Source organism: Penicillium pulvis (assembly GCF_028828015.1).
Source record: "Penicillium pulvis strain IBT 33274 chromosome Unknown contig_23_segment0_segment0, whole genome shotgun sequence".
Taxonomy (NCBI): domain Eukaryota; kingdom Fungi; phylum Ascomycota; class Eurotiomycetes; order Eurotiales; family Aspergillaceae; genus Penicillium; species Penicillium pulvis.
The window spans coordinates 2,937,255-2,950,622 of NW_026643075.1; the positions used below are offsets into that span (position 1 = coordinate 2,937,255).

At 49.1% G+C, this 13,368-nt stretch overlaps 6 protein-coding genes across 6 annotated transcripts; 2 read left to right on the forward strand and 4 right to left on the reverse strand.

Moving 5' to 3' along the window:
- Positions 1–1,868: 1,868 nt before the first annotated feature.
- Positions 1,869–3,053, forward strand: N7503_005382 (PH domain-containing protein; the record flags this gene model as incomplete). Its single annotated transcript, XM_057064929.1, has 1 exon — positions 1,869–3,053. The coding sequence occupies one exon, from the start codon at positions 1,869–1,871 to the stop codon at positions 3,051–3,053; it is 1,185 nt and encodes a 394-aa protein (XP_056922672.1).
- Positions 3,054–3,812: 759 nt separating this feature from the next.
- Positions 3,813–5,360, reverse strand: N7503_005383 (DMT family transporter; the record flags this gene model as incomplete). The annotated part of the gene is made up of 5 exons (XM_057064930.1): positions 3,813–4,109; positions 4,171–4,592; positions 4,663–4,741; positions 4,798–5,148; positions 5,244–5,360. 5 exons carry the CDS (start codon positions 5,358–5,360, stop codon positions 3,813–3,815), a joined length of 1,266 nt encoding a protein of 421 aa, XP_056922673.1.
- Positions 5,361–6,112: 752 nt separating this feature from the next.
- rab7 (Rab family GTPase YPT7) lies at positions 6,113–7,137 on the reverse strand (the record flags this gene model as incomplete). Its single annotated transcript, XM_057064931.1, has 6 exons — positions 6,113–6,222; positions 6,281–6,428; positions 6,524–6,703; positions 6,772–6,867; positions 6,970–7,023; positions 7,108–7,137. The coding sequence occupies 6 exons, from the start codon at positions 7,135–7,137 to the stop codon at positions 6,113–6,115; spliced, it is 618 nt and encodes a 205-aa protein (XP_056922674.1).
- A 252-nt stretch (positions 7,138–7,389) lies between these two features.
- N7503_005385 (ATG16 family protein) lies at positions 7,390–8,176 on the forward strand (the record flags this gene model as incomplete). Its single annotated transcript, XM_057064932.1, has 3 exons — positions 7,390–7,512; positions 7,578–7,954; positions 8,018–8,176. Exons 1-3 carry the CDS (start codon positions 7,428–7,430, stop codon positions 8,174–8,176), a joined length of 621 nt encoding a protein of 206 aa, XP_056922675.1. The 5' UTR covers positions 7,390–7,427.
- Positions 8,177–8,486: 310 nt separating this feature from the next.
- Positions 8,487–10,064, reverse strand: dot1 (histone methyltransferase DOT1; the record flags this gene model as incomplete). The annotated part of the gene is made up of 2 exons (XM_057064933.1): positions 8,487–9,450; positions 9,514–10,064. 2 exons carry the CDS (start codon positions 10,062–10,064, stop codon positions 8,487–8,489), a joined length of 1,515 nt encoding a protein of 504 aa, XP_056922676.1.
- A 411-nt stretch (positions 10,065–10,475) lies between these two features.
- On the reverse strand, positions 10,476–13,073 carry spb1 (rRNA methyltransferase spb1; the record flags this gene model as incomplete). Its single annotated transcript, XM_057064934.1, has 4 exons — positions 10,476–11,029; positions 11,093–12,797; positions 12,854–13,003; positions 13,056–13,073. The coding sequence occupies 4 exons, from the start codon at positions 13,071–13,073 to the stop codon at positions 10,476–10,478; spliced, it is 2,427 nt and encodes an 808-aa protein (XP_056922677.1).
- Between the last annotated feature and the right edge of the window lie 295 nt (positions 13,074–13,368).

Below are 13,368 nucleotides of genomic sequence, written 5' to 3' on the forward strand. Positions count from 1 at the left end.
GGTGCGATTATGGGGCACGCGTCGAAACCCCACGGTGGATAATCGGATCCCGGGCAAATAGCACAGGGCTAGAAGATTGTAGGACCCCAGTAGCGATCAGAGACGGGGGGGGAGGTTGTTCCGAGTGAATCGATGGGGAGTAATCAAGAGAATCCGGGGCCCGATACTCAGATGAGCAACGACCAGATCTCAGACAAAAACGAGTGGCCGGAGGAATGCCTCCTTTCCTGTCCCCCCAGAAGTCCTTCTCAGTCCCAGCCGAGGGTTGAGAGGGGTCAGGAGCGGTTAACGCAGATGACCTCAACAATAGGAATGACGATGAGTGGTGGACATGAGATGGACGATGGTTGGTCAAGTGAAGAAAAGGAGGAAAGATTTGAGGGGGGAATGGGGATGAAGTTGAGAAGTCTCGCCAAGCCTAGTCCAGGGAGGCGCAAGCGTTGTGGCCTCTTTAGTACTTGGCACGCGTTTCACACCCGAGACCGTTTTTTATCCGACAGGTACGGAGTGATTGCCCGGAAATTGATCATCGAGCGGTATGTCATTTACCGTAATCTATCCGCTACGGTCGTTTTGGGGCGAAAAAGGTAGCTAATTTTTTGGGATTCTCGATTTTTGACCTTCAGATTCTAATGCAACTGTATCTGTATAGAATAAGATCATCTAACGAATAATCTCCATATATCCAATTCCATTATAACTACAATTATTACGCTCCGGATGTGTAGGGCTTCTTAGGGCCGTTCAACAATTTCTTAATTTTTTGCTTAATTTTATTTCGGCCCGTGGTCATTGGCTGCGGCCCCTTAGTTGTGGTACACGAGGGCCTTAGAAGCTTTTGATTTTGACATACTGGTTGTGGATTCTATATTTCGCTAAAGGGAGAGAGAAAAATCAGTTAGAATTAATGTACCTAAGTTGGGATATGGATGATCATCTCCACCCAAAATGCTTGACAAGTAATCACAGGCAGCAATTTTCCCATACATCTGGATATTGGATTTGCCTCCGTGACGCCTATATATGCAATCCATGAACAATGGCGTACCGGTTTGATTTCCGAGCCAACTTATGATCAAGATATTCCTGTGCTCTGACAGCCCTGGAGATTATGGCAGGATTTAGCGCATGACGATCGAGGGTCCAGAGTCGGAGACTGTGCCGTTGTACCCGCAAATCATCAGAACGGAAGAGCCTCCCGTACCTCCCGCCTATAACGAGCAGGGATTCCTATGTATAAAATGTAGATGAGTACTACATGTCGAGGATAGATAGATCATAATAGATCTACTAAAGATAATAAACAAACCAGAGTTGTACCGTACCTTGCAGGAGGGAGTACAGGGTCCGATCCACTTTTTCTTCGTTACGGGCGATGTGGCCTGAAGGGGGTCTGGACCCTTGCGTAGTGTTCGTGTGCATGTTTACTCGACTTGGATTTCATGTTATTATTTTTTCTTTTTCATTAAATTACATGGGATCAAATGCTTAGAAATAGGCATCAAAAATAGAGCCATATAACCTTGGGAACCTCAAAGTATATCGTTCACAATACGGCAATCTGGTACTTACGTATACATCAGGCTTACCACGCGTAGGCATCATCCGTTGCCAAGTATAAAGGTCATCCACCATGCAACTTCTATCACCTGGGCAATCCCGATTTTATTATTATTAAACAATCTGCAACTCCAAACACCGACTCAGTTTGACTTTTAATTGATAGGAAACGATCAGCAATTTGCATGGTACACACCGCGGGGTTTGCCCCCCTTTTCCTCATAGATCTAGACTTTTCCTACTTCCACGTCGATAATCCCTTCCCCCTATAATTCATTAATGCGCGACCCTAATGCTCCATCACCACCATGAATTCTGTGCTGGCTCGTCCCTCGCTCTCCGAAGGGCTCAGCAACAAATCCCCCGCCATCCGGGTTCCTGATCATCTCCGCCCACCCCCGTCGCGTAACGGCCATATGAATCTGGATACCTTCTCCCCCGTCAACGAGAACGGAAGCTTCGAATTCGACCGCGTGCTCAAGAGCGGCCGCGTTTCTCGACGGGTGAAGCATAAACATGTCTTCCGCGCCTCCTGGAAACCTGCCTACCTCGTTCTCCGCCCAAATCTACTGTCCGTCTACAAGGATGAAGAAACCACCCGTCTCCGCGTCTCGATCAATCTATCCGACGTAACCGCCGTCGCCTCGGTCAAGTCGCCGCGCTCACATCGCCAATATGTCTTCGGTGTGTTCACGCCCTCCAAGAACTACCGGTTCGAGGCGCTCTCCGAACGCGACGCAGATGACTGGATTGCTCGCATTCGCATAGAGACTCCCGCGGACGCGGACGAAGCTGCTGTAGCGGCACTATCCAAGAAAGACGGCACCCCCGCCATCCAGAAACAACTCATCGAGGATACAACCGATCACTCTGACTTCGATGCCGCCGGTCGCCCCAGTTCCCCCGAGGGTCGCACCCTGTCTCCTCGCGCCCGTTCCTCCCGCAAACCCCCTTACACCCAGGACTACTCCGGCAACGATGTCACTTCCTACTCCGAGCTTTCCGATGGCCCGCCTCCACGAAACAGTCGGTTGCGCTCAATGCCTTCCATCCATACCCTCTCCATCTCCGCGCCGGATGACAGACTTTTGTCAACATCCCTGCCGCGAGATGCAGGCCGACAAGCAGATCTAGGCATCCTGCGCGATCCCGAACGAGTCATTTGCCAGGGGTATCTGCAGGGACTGCGCATCAAGGGCGCCGTGCGCCAGTGGAAACGACTCTGGGTTGTGCTACGGTCCAAGAACCTCGCCTTCTACAAGGATGAGCAGGAGTACTCACCTGTTAAAATTATCTCCATGTCACAGATCATCGATGTGGCCGAGATCGACCCCTTGTCCCGGTCGAAGAAGTTTTGTCTGCAAATCATCGCGGAAGAAAAGAGTTATCGTCTTTGTGCTTCAGATGAAGAATCCTTGGCGCGTTGGCTTGGCTCGCTGAAGAGTATTATTGTTGCTCGCAAGAAGCTTGAAACAACTGCCGCCGCGACTTGATTTCGTCACGTATGTTGATCCTCTCTTGCTTTTCTCTCATTTTCAACCTCTCCTATTCACCCATGGCTCCCCTCGTTTGGTCCATCTTGATCTACGCCATTTTCATGGATTTTTCAAACTACTGGTCATTTACCACTTACTCTCCTATTCGTCTACTCTCCAGTCGTCTCTTTCCTTTCCTTCTACCCTCTTTGTTATCATTTCATTCAGTATATACCCAGGGTTTGTTGTTACCAGCGTCTTTGGAGAAACGGAAGGCGTTGTGTCATTTAATTCACTGTTCATCGGCGAGGAGATCTACCTTGGCGCTCATTACTTGACATTTATCTTGTGTGGATACTTTTCCTTCTTGTATTGATATGCTGCACATATTGGTCTCTCACGTTCCAATGTTCTTAATCGATATTTGACACCAGTCAAGAATCTGTCCATTTCCAAGTGGTTGATTGCTTCAAGCCTCCTTGTAATCCCTATAGTAAAGTGTCCGACTAGTAGTTTGGCTGTGTCTGCTACGCAATTCTATTAGAATGTAGTAATTCTCAAAGAATTAGAAAATCCTTAAAAGTACGGAATAGGTCCAGGAAGCAAATGAGATCATTAGACTGAAAGAATGCACTGTCTATATTGACACCACCTGGGCATCTGAAACAGTATAAATGCATGTAATGGCCCCGAAAAAGTAAAAGGTCATGATAATCAAGAAACGCCCATAATGAGACCAATGATACCGACAATCACACGAGTCTAGTACTGACATGATCATTGTAAATCTTCGTTAGGAATACTCTCATACTCCCCAGATGATGATCTACCTCCATCTGCAGGAGACTCATCGTCCAAGGTCTTGCTTTCATGATTGACCACCACGAATGATAGAAACACGATTGCAGCACCAACCCAGTAGATTGCACTTGCATACTGTCCCTGCAGCACAATCTGCCCAACCAATGATAAGGGGATAGTCAAGCTAAGACCAACGGTAACCACAAGGGGCGTGGTAAGAAGCATGGCATACGCCCAAGCAACATCTGAGATCAAAGAAGCGACCGAGTTGACCTAAAGACCCATGGTTAGTCATGAAAGCAAGAATCGAAGAAGGTTTACTATATAGCCATACCAGAACGATAGTCCACACACGCTTCGTTTCCGGAAACGAAAACAACTCAACGCCTGTCCAGTGCAGGATGAAGAAACCAGGCCACATGAAAATAACGTTGAAGAAGCCAACAAGACCAAAGAAAAGTGGCATGTTCACGCGCGATTCATCGCCCACCTGCTTCTTCATTACAATAGTGTACACACCGTACAAAATTGAGCTGAAGGCTGCCATGGCGTCACCGAGGGCAATTTCGGCGGCGGTCTTGTGAGGGAATGTACCCGATCCCCCATCAGCAGTGGGAGCAGCTGGTGCATCTGGCTTTGAGAGATCAACACGCGAGATCAAGATGATTCCGATGAGAGAGGCGAGAACACCAAGGGCTTTTCGGGCCGTAAACTTCTCAACGCGCAGACACGCTCCGAAGATCAGTGTCCAGACACCTGATGTATGACATTAGTCCCAATCCAAACATAAAGACACTCGTTTCAAATGCAGGGAAAGAGTTCTCACCGCTAGTCGAAGTCAGGATAGTGGTACTTGAAACAGTCGTATATTGAAGACAAGCCATTGCGAAATAGTTCGCCGTGAACTGTAACAAGTTAGCGACGTTTCACAACCCATGATTAGTATTAGCAGCGATCATACCCAAAGCAGACAGAACTGGAAGCTTAACTTCGCAGTCGCCTTCAATCCCAACATCTCATCTTCGTTCGCGTCTTTGGGCAAATACCGCGCACCGTCATAGTCACCACTACCGCGAGCCTCATCGTCAATCGAGACACGGCGCAAGACCCGTGTTTCATCGGCGGAAACCGACTCAGCCGAGTCCATATGATGTAGCCAACTCCAGAACGAGTCAATCTGCCCAAGCTTGTCGGCGCGCCATAGGCCAATTGTCCGACTGAGCAGAACGCCGAATAGAGGAATTGTAAAAAGCGAGGTGTTGAGGTATGTTACGAAGAAAGGCTTCGGATATGTCTTATCGGCAAAGATAGTCTACACAGCGTATTCAAAGTCAGCAAATGCCCACCGTACCAGGGTTGGGTTGGAGATTTGGGGGGGAGGCGATGCGGGAAGCATTAGGGACGTACACTTCCTAGGAAATTCGAGGTTGTCCAGAGTACTACCACGAGCAGCAGAAGACATATACCGAGAGTCCGCCTCGCCATCCCCATTCTCGTGGGCTGCGCATCTAGGTTGGTAGACATGTTTGTAAAATCTGGGGTCCGGGACGATGGCGTGCTGAGTTCGGCAGTCGCAGGGTTGATATTGATTCAGCCTCGGGCGCTAGGTGGAGCGGTAAATACTGCTCTTGAGGGTCCGTGGTACCTAAGGATCTGAGAGCAGGGTTCCTTGATGCAGATTTCCTCCGGAGGGAAAGACCACTGATCCTCTTAGCGGAGCGAATGTGCGCGTGAGGGCGGAGATGCCAATCAGTGTCCGGATGAAGATCGGCGATAAGCAGCGCAGTCCTATCAGCACTAAGGGTCCGGATGATCACTTCTCTCTTACTCCGCATGTAAAATTACCTCCAACTCACAATTGCCAGACTTTCCATTTCTATCTGTCTCTATTTTGTTGCAGAAAGTATTTTTTTTGATTTTTTCCTGGTCTGTTTGTAAAGTTGGCTATGGACAACATGGAATGGATTTGAGATCAATATATTGACTGGAACACGAAAAGAACGCTGATTACTATCAGCAGGCCACAATTAGAACCTTTAACCCAAGGCAACCCACTAATAATCAACGCATTCCGAGAGAGAAAAAAGAACGAGAACATCTACACGGAGACAGATCCAGAAAGCAACCCGTTGACATTCTCTGCAGGCGAAAACCTCAACGGTAGATGGAAACCACCAACAACGATCATGTTAACTCCAAGGGGAAAGAATAAGAGAAATAAGAAGAAAAACCGCTTAAACGTCATGAGTATCAGGTTGAATTATCAGGCCAGGGTATCAACAAGCACAGCCGTCACGCTCATTGTCCAGATGGATGTTGATAGGGTCGCTGAATTCACCACTGAACTCTTCGGCCTCTTCCTGTGCGAGAGCGCTTCGGGCAATGACTGAGAACATGGGTGGTTAGCGATATATCGTTTTGTACAATGAAGCGTGAAGCCTCACCTTCGAAGGCCTGCTCGACGTTCAACGCCTCCTTGGCACTGGTCTCAAAGTAAGGAATGTTTCCCTTTGATTGACAGAAAGTCATGGCTCGTTTGGAAGAGATCATCCGCTTGTTCTCCTCTACATCGATCTTGTTACCGATAACGACCTGAATGGAATGTCAGTATTGGGTCTAACATGCCATGACCACGTGGAAAAGGCGAATGGCCCGCCAACCCCGCATCGGAAGAACAAAAAACTCACGAAAGGGAAGCTCTCGGGGTCCCGTGGACTGGCCTGGATCAAGAACTCATCTCGCCAGCTGTCAAGAGCTTCAAAGCTCTTAGAGTTATTCACGTCATAGACTAAAACGCAGCAATCGGCTCCACGGTAGAAGGCGACACCTAAGGACTGGAATCGTTCCTGACCGGCAGTATCCCAGATCTAGACAGAGGAAGTCAGTTGTCTGACTTGGGTGGTGTTACTGGTAGAATTGTTTATGCTAGTCTTACCTGCATCGTCACCAGTCGGTCATCGACTAGCACTTCCTTGGTGAGAAAGTCGGCTCCGATTGTGGCCTTGTAGCTTCCACTGAACTTTTTGTTGACCTATTGATTGACGGAAATAAATATGTCAGCTAATTCAAAGCGGGGAGGTCGGGCGTGGCTGAGACGCTAGAAGGCTAGCTTGAGGACGCGAGAAAGACGCACATATTGGTTCATCAAACTGGTTTTTCCGACACCACTATCACCAAGGATGATCACCTAAAGTAACAAACTCACTCGTCAATATGGGGGTGGTCAAAAATAGCCATGCTGGGCGGCACGGAGCTGGTGCGGAGATCATACCTTGAGGAGGACCTTCTTTCGTGACGCCATGGCTGCGATATTTCTTTGGGCCTCACGGGAAGGAAAGTGAGTCAGATACCACTAGAATGGTATCGAATGTAACTTTGGAAAGGATAGTCAAGACCAACTACCCCGAAATGTTTGGGAGGTGAAAAAAGTAGACGAACGTAGTTGGAGTGTTGGAGTTGGGTTGCAGCGGGATCCGCTGATACACGAGGCCGGGCGGTCGAGGGGGGCAGTAGCAATCCTGATAACAGATAGCAACCCCGACATCATCGCCAAAGCGCATTCCTCCCCCGTCGATCGCTCCCCCACGGCGAATGTCCTACTGGAGAGACGAGTATTTGGCTGCGTTGGCCGTTCGAGACCAAAGAGAGAAGGCCAACGTTGCACTCTACGATGCCTGTTCGTGCCTCTTGCCAAGGTCCTTATTCTGGGCATCTATACTAACATGCCGTTTTCGGTATTAGATACTCATCTCGCCGATCGCACGGCTACGCTTACCACCCCCATAAAAACAGCTGCCAGTCCTGCAGTGGACCAAAAGTCATCGGTCCCGAGAGCTCCCCAGCGCACTATTTCGGGCACGGCGGCCAAAAACCAAACGGCTGATGCCTCACCAACTGAGCTTTTGAATACTACTCGCGCAGAGTTGTCAGATGCACAACGATCTCGATCGGAATTACAGGAGAAATTGAATCGTGTGACCACTGAAGTGGAAAAGCTTCGCAAGAAAACCACCCAGGATGCTCGCCGAATTAACGCATTAGAAAGCGAAAGGCAGCATTTGAACTCACGCCTCAAAGATAGAGACGAGGAGCTACGGGGCAAGGCAAAACTACTCGAGGTAAGGCATAATTTGTGGATGATCATCTCAAGCAGCTTGACTCTCTGGCTCACACAATATCAGGACTTCCAAGACGAGATGGCGACATTGAATCTTCAACTGAACATGGCTGACCAAAAGTCAAACAAGCTTCAGCATGAGAATAAAGAGCTGGTTGATCGCTGGATGGCGAGAATGGGTCTAGAGGCAGATGCCATGAATGATGCCTCTAAATTTTCATAGAATATTCTCAGTGCATGTGGCCAGCCCAGATGTTTTTTGAGAGGCTATTAGCGGCACATAGATTGTCTATTGACCATCTAAACAGGAAGATACCGCTTGTTACACAAGATGAACTGGACCAGACCGCCTTTATATACAAGTCAAAATGGTATCATACACATAGAAGGAGACATGTCCAAGAAACACAAAAGGTAATATACAGGACCTATACCAATCACAATTTATACAAATTTAAACAATCAATGCCTGTCAGTCTCTTGGGGATAGGAAAATCGTAAATCAGCTGTTCGTTCTGATGTTTTTTTCTTTCTTATAAAGTGCCATCCGCAAATGCCTTGAGCCGAGAGCTGTCTTTGGTGGCAATGAAATATGTACCGCCAACGTCGGTCCAACTCACGCTGTTAGACCAATAGTTCTTCTGCTGGACTTTGAGAAGGTTGATTGGAGAGTTGAGGTTTCGAGACTGAATCTTGTGGCCGGCAGGGACAAATGATTTAAGCGAGACAATCTTGCAACCTTCCTTCATGTCAAGGAAGTGATTGATAAGCTCATTGTTGAGTTGCGGCGTGAAAGCTTGGTTGTTGATGAGTATCACATCGGCACGCTTCAGAACATTTATAATACTCTCCTGCTCCAAGAAATCACCCCGGACAAGATGAGTCTTGCCTGGCGCAATACCCCAAAGCCGACAGCGAGCCTTAAACTCGGCTTGCTGCAACTCTGCCAGATCGCAGGCGTTGTTCATCATCTCACAGCCCCAGCTCTCACAGCCTACCTCGAGCGCTGCTTGAAGTACAACGTTACCGACGCCTGATCCCAGGTCGACAAAGACTTGACCAGACTTTAACTTGGTCTCCTTGAAAATGTTACTGATAAAGCGGGGGAGAAGCTCGCCGTATACATTATCAGTGCCATTCTCATATTGTCGGAGAGACTCCACTCGAGGAGACACCGTGCGCGCATATGTTTGAGTCAAAATTCGCTCTACCCAAGGCAAACTAATGCGCTGAGTTGCATTTAAATGCTTCGCAATACTGCCGTTGATCCTTAGGCGTTCGATTGCCTTGTTGTAATCATCGACTGCTTCGCGGAATTGGGCTTCCGATGTCACCGCAAGAGCTCTGCGCAAGCGCCGTCTGATTCCAGTGGTTTCGTCGTTGAACTCTGCCGCTTCTTCTTCGGGTATATAGTTATCGGAGACGGTCTCGATGACCTGAACAATATCGTCAATAGGCCGGAACTCGTCGTTGTCGCGGGGCACCACGCAGTCGAATCTAAAAAAAAAAAACATTATTTTCTGTAAGGTGAAACACAAGAGGAACAAAGAAAATGCTTACCTCTCTTTCTGCGAAGCACTCGGGTATTGTAAACGAATCTCGGCAGGCTTGCCTTGAGCCCCAAACGCCGGCTTGAATTTCCCAGCCTTCTGGCCTGAGGTAATATCGGATGCATGGCACATTTTGAATGGACGCGCTCCTTCCTCCGAAAATGCCTTCACAGAGCGAATCCGCCTTTCGGGATCTGGTTCCGCACTAGCACTGGTCCGCGCACGCTTGCGCACCTCGAAGGATGTATCGCTATCACTAACATCGTCGTCACTCGAAAGCCGTTGCTCAGGTGTTGGTCTTTTTCGAGCGCGTGAGGGGGTATTGAGTCGTTTAGAGGGGCGGGTGTCTGCGTCACTCGAGACCGACCGGGCTTTGAACGCGGGCGCCTTGCGGCTCCGCTCCGAGGAGGATGGAACGCGAGGTGAACCGTTGACGGGTGTTTGGGTGGCAGATTTTGCTTTCGTGGCTGGTCGTGTCTGAACGACTTTGCGAACTTGGGTCTTCTGCGGCTGTAGGGTAAAGGCCCCCCCTCCTTTTTGGAGGTGGTCGAAAAAGCCCATCAGGTGGGATGCAGTTAAGAATGCTGTATGAACAGAACAGAGAAATGCAACAAATGTCTAATGTATGCACTGGTAAAACATGAAGAATGACGAAGTGCGTTAGTATATATAGTGAATTCCACTCCAGCTTCCCCGACGGAGTTTAGAGAGTTGGGGAGAGAAAGTTGCAATGGGCAGAAAGTAATCGATAAGCATAAGCGCCACTCGGGGAAACCACCGCCGCGGGTGTTGGTTCTTGGCGTTTACTACGCTTAGCCCACGTGTTTACACTTCGAACTACTCGAACCCTTGGAATGCACGAGGACTTTAACCAAATTAGGAACCTAGACTACAAGACTATATAACATGCGGAAATTCGGGTATTATGGATAACTAATCCATGTCTAATGATATGCAGTATGAACAAAAATTTTAGGCCTTCTTTTTCGCCAGTCTCTTTTGCGCCCGAATATCCTTCTTCATACGCGCATCCACAATCTTGTACCGGCCCTTGACACCCTTCGGACGACCAGAAATACCACGGTTGGTACCGCGAGCCACAACCAGCTTGACCTGCTGCTTGGGCTTCTTCTTGGTGGCTTTGCTCATGAGCTTGGAGATCGACTGCGCCTTGTCGCGCTCACTAAGAGCCTCGTCATCGGCTAGAAGAGCGGACTTCTTGCGCAACTTCTCCAGCTTCTGCGCAGCCTTGAACTTCTTGCGACCCTTTGCCTCCATCACCTTCTTGATGGGGCGGGCGTTGATAGCACGCAACTTCTCCTTGATAGCAGCCGCAGCAGCCTTGGTGACCGGCCGTTGCATCTTGCTGTGCTTGCCCTCGTCGTCAAGGAACCATTCCGGGAGACCGTCCACGTCGCGGAATGAGAGGCGGTTGAAACCATCGTCAGCAATGTCATTGGATTTTCTCTCGCCGGTGGCCATCTGGTGAGCCAAAGCCATGGCTTCGGCGGTAATAATGTCGATATCTGTAGTTCTGGTGTTAGTAGCGAACTTCACAAGATTCAAAAAGAGGCAGAGAAAAGACATACCCAACTGGCCGTTGGCTTTCCGAGGCTCATCAAAGTGGTCAGGCTCATCGTCCGAATCAACCCACTCCGAAGTTTGCTTCTTGGGTTCTTTCTTGTTCTTTTTCTTAGGTGCAGGGGTCTCCTCTTCGGTCTCACTGTCCTCCACATCCTCCATATCTTCATCCTCGTCCTCCTCCTCTTCTTCTTCTTCTTCTTCTTCCTCCTCCTCCTCCTCTACGCCCTGGAAGATATCTTGGTCGAAGAATAGAGCGGCATTATTTGAGATATTGCCCGGACGAGGGATTGCATCTTCGGGAGCAGCGGCATAGGATTCCTCCTCGTCCTCCTCCTCCACCTCGTTGTCGGAGGCATCGCTTTTGTTGTCCTCGGAGAAACCGTCCCATTCATCGGTTTCGTAAGCCTTGCGTGCCTTCTTCGCGCGCAGTTTCGAATCCTTGTCTTGCATGCGCTCTTGGTATTGGTCGTACATCGAATCGAGATCTCTTTCCAGAATATCACCGTCGTCGTCACTCTCTTCGTCTTCCGAAGACTCTTCTTCGCTCTCGCTTTCCACGGGAACATCACGGGCGCTGATGACAGCATCTCTGGCACCCGCCTTATCCACCCGTCGAAGAGTGAATGTGGAGTCCGGACCTGTACCTCCAAGTCCATGTTGCTCCATACCAATTTCCATAGGAGTGGTCATGTGCATCTGAAGGCGGACAATCTCCTTTCGTTTCTTTTCGTTCTCCTTGCGCCTCTCTTTCTTGTCCCGCGTAGACTCTTTGGTTCGCATCCGTTGCAACTCTTCCTGGATAGCCAGTTCCTCATCCATAGGGGCGACCTCTGCGACTTCTTCGCCTTCACCCTCATCTCCTTGCGGCTTTTTCTTGACCACCAATCCAAACTTCTCGCGGAGCTTCAATCGCCACTTGAGCAGGTTGCGGAACTCCTTCTTTCCGAGGACCTTCAAATCCTCGCAACATCTCCGAATTTCGTCTGTAGTCTCCTCAAGCCGGTTCACAGTCGTCATGGCAATATCTCCACCAATTGGCTCTGTAAAGCTGAGTTTGTTGTAAGAACCCAGAATGGCGATGGGATCTGTGGTATTGATGAAATCGGTCACTGGGATCTCCTTGAACTGAGTGTAGTCGCCCTCCTCGTAACCTTCACGTCTACGCTTCTTCTTCTCGGGATTGAAAACCTTAGCCTCGTTGTTCGGGGTCGGGTCGGAAAGTTCCGCGAAGACATGCTTAGGGTCGAGGAATTTCGGATCGATGCGCTTGGGTGCCTTGTATCCGCGGCAGACAACGAAAATTTCGGCAGAGACGTTACGAGATGACGGGGGCTTGGTTGCCTCGACTGATGCAAACAGCTGCTTGAACACCCACAGAAGAGGGTTGTAGTCCTTGGATCGGAAGACCTTGGTGACAAAGGTTCCGCCTTCGATCAAGAAATCCGTAGCGAGTCTCAGTGACTCCAGTACCAGCTCAGCCTGGGAGAAAGCATCCTGCACCCAAGCTGTTCCGACATTGGGGGCACCGTCGTGAAGAACGGTGTCTGCCTTCCAAGTTTTGAGGTGTTGACGAATTGTAGCGCGGCACTTGTCGGTGGTAATATCGCTCTGGAAGCTGATGACTCGAGGAATCGTTTTGATTGGGGCGAGATCGACACCGACAATAATACTCTGGGCAGGCATACATTCTGCGGCAACTTGACACCAACCCTTTTGCAGATGTCAGACATGAAGCTATTGAAGAATCCTCGAAAGTGGGTACTTACACCAGGCGCAGCGCAAAGATCGATCAAGACCTTACTTTTCTCCAAGAATCCATACTTCTTGTTCAACTGTACCAGCTTGAATGCAGCTCGAGATCGGTAACCCTTCTCCTTCGCCAGGCGATACCATTTATCCAAACGACCTTTTCCGTGCTTCAATCGTAGTTAATATCACTGTTCAAAGAGCGATCGAAGGAAAACGAACCTTTTTCTGGATGGCCATTTTGAAGCAAAGGGCGGTCTTTCCGAAGACCTAACTGCCCTGAATGCAAACTAAAAGAGGCAAAAAAAACCGACAGAGGTTGTATACTTTGATTCCCAGCATCGGCGGAGACGAAAAAAAAAAGTCGACTTATCTCTCACCGCCTTTGACACAACCTTTGGATGGACTTGATGCCTGAGAATGGTGGCTTTTTTTTCATTTTTGCAGCCTGAGGCACAAAGGCATTAAAACCAGGCATCCATCAGCCCAACATGTGACGTGATTATCAGATGTCCTGGTTCGTGGCGTCTGTTAT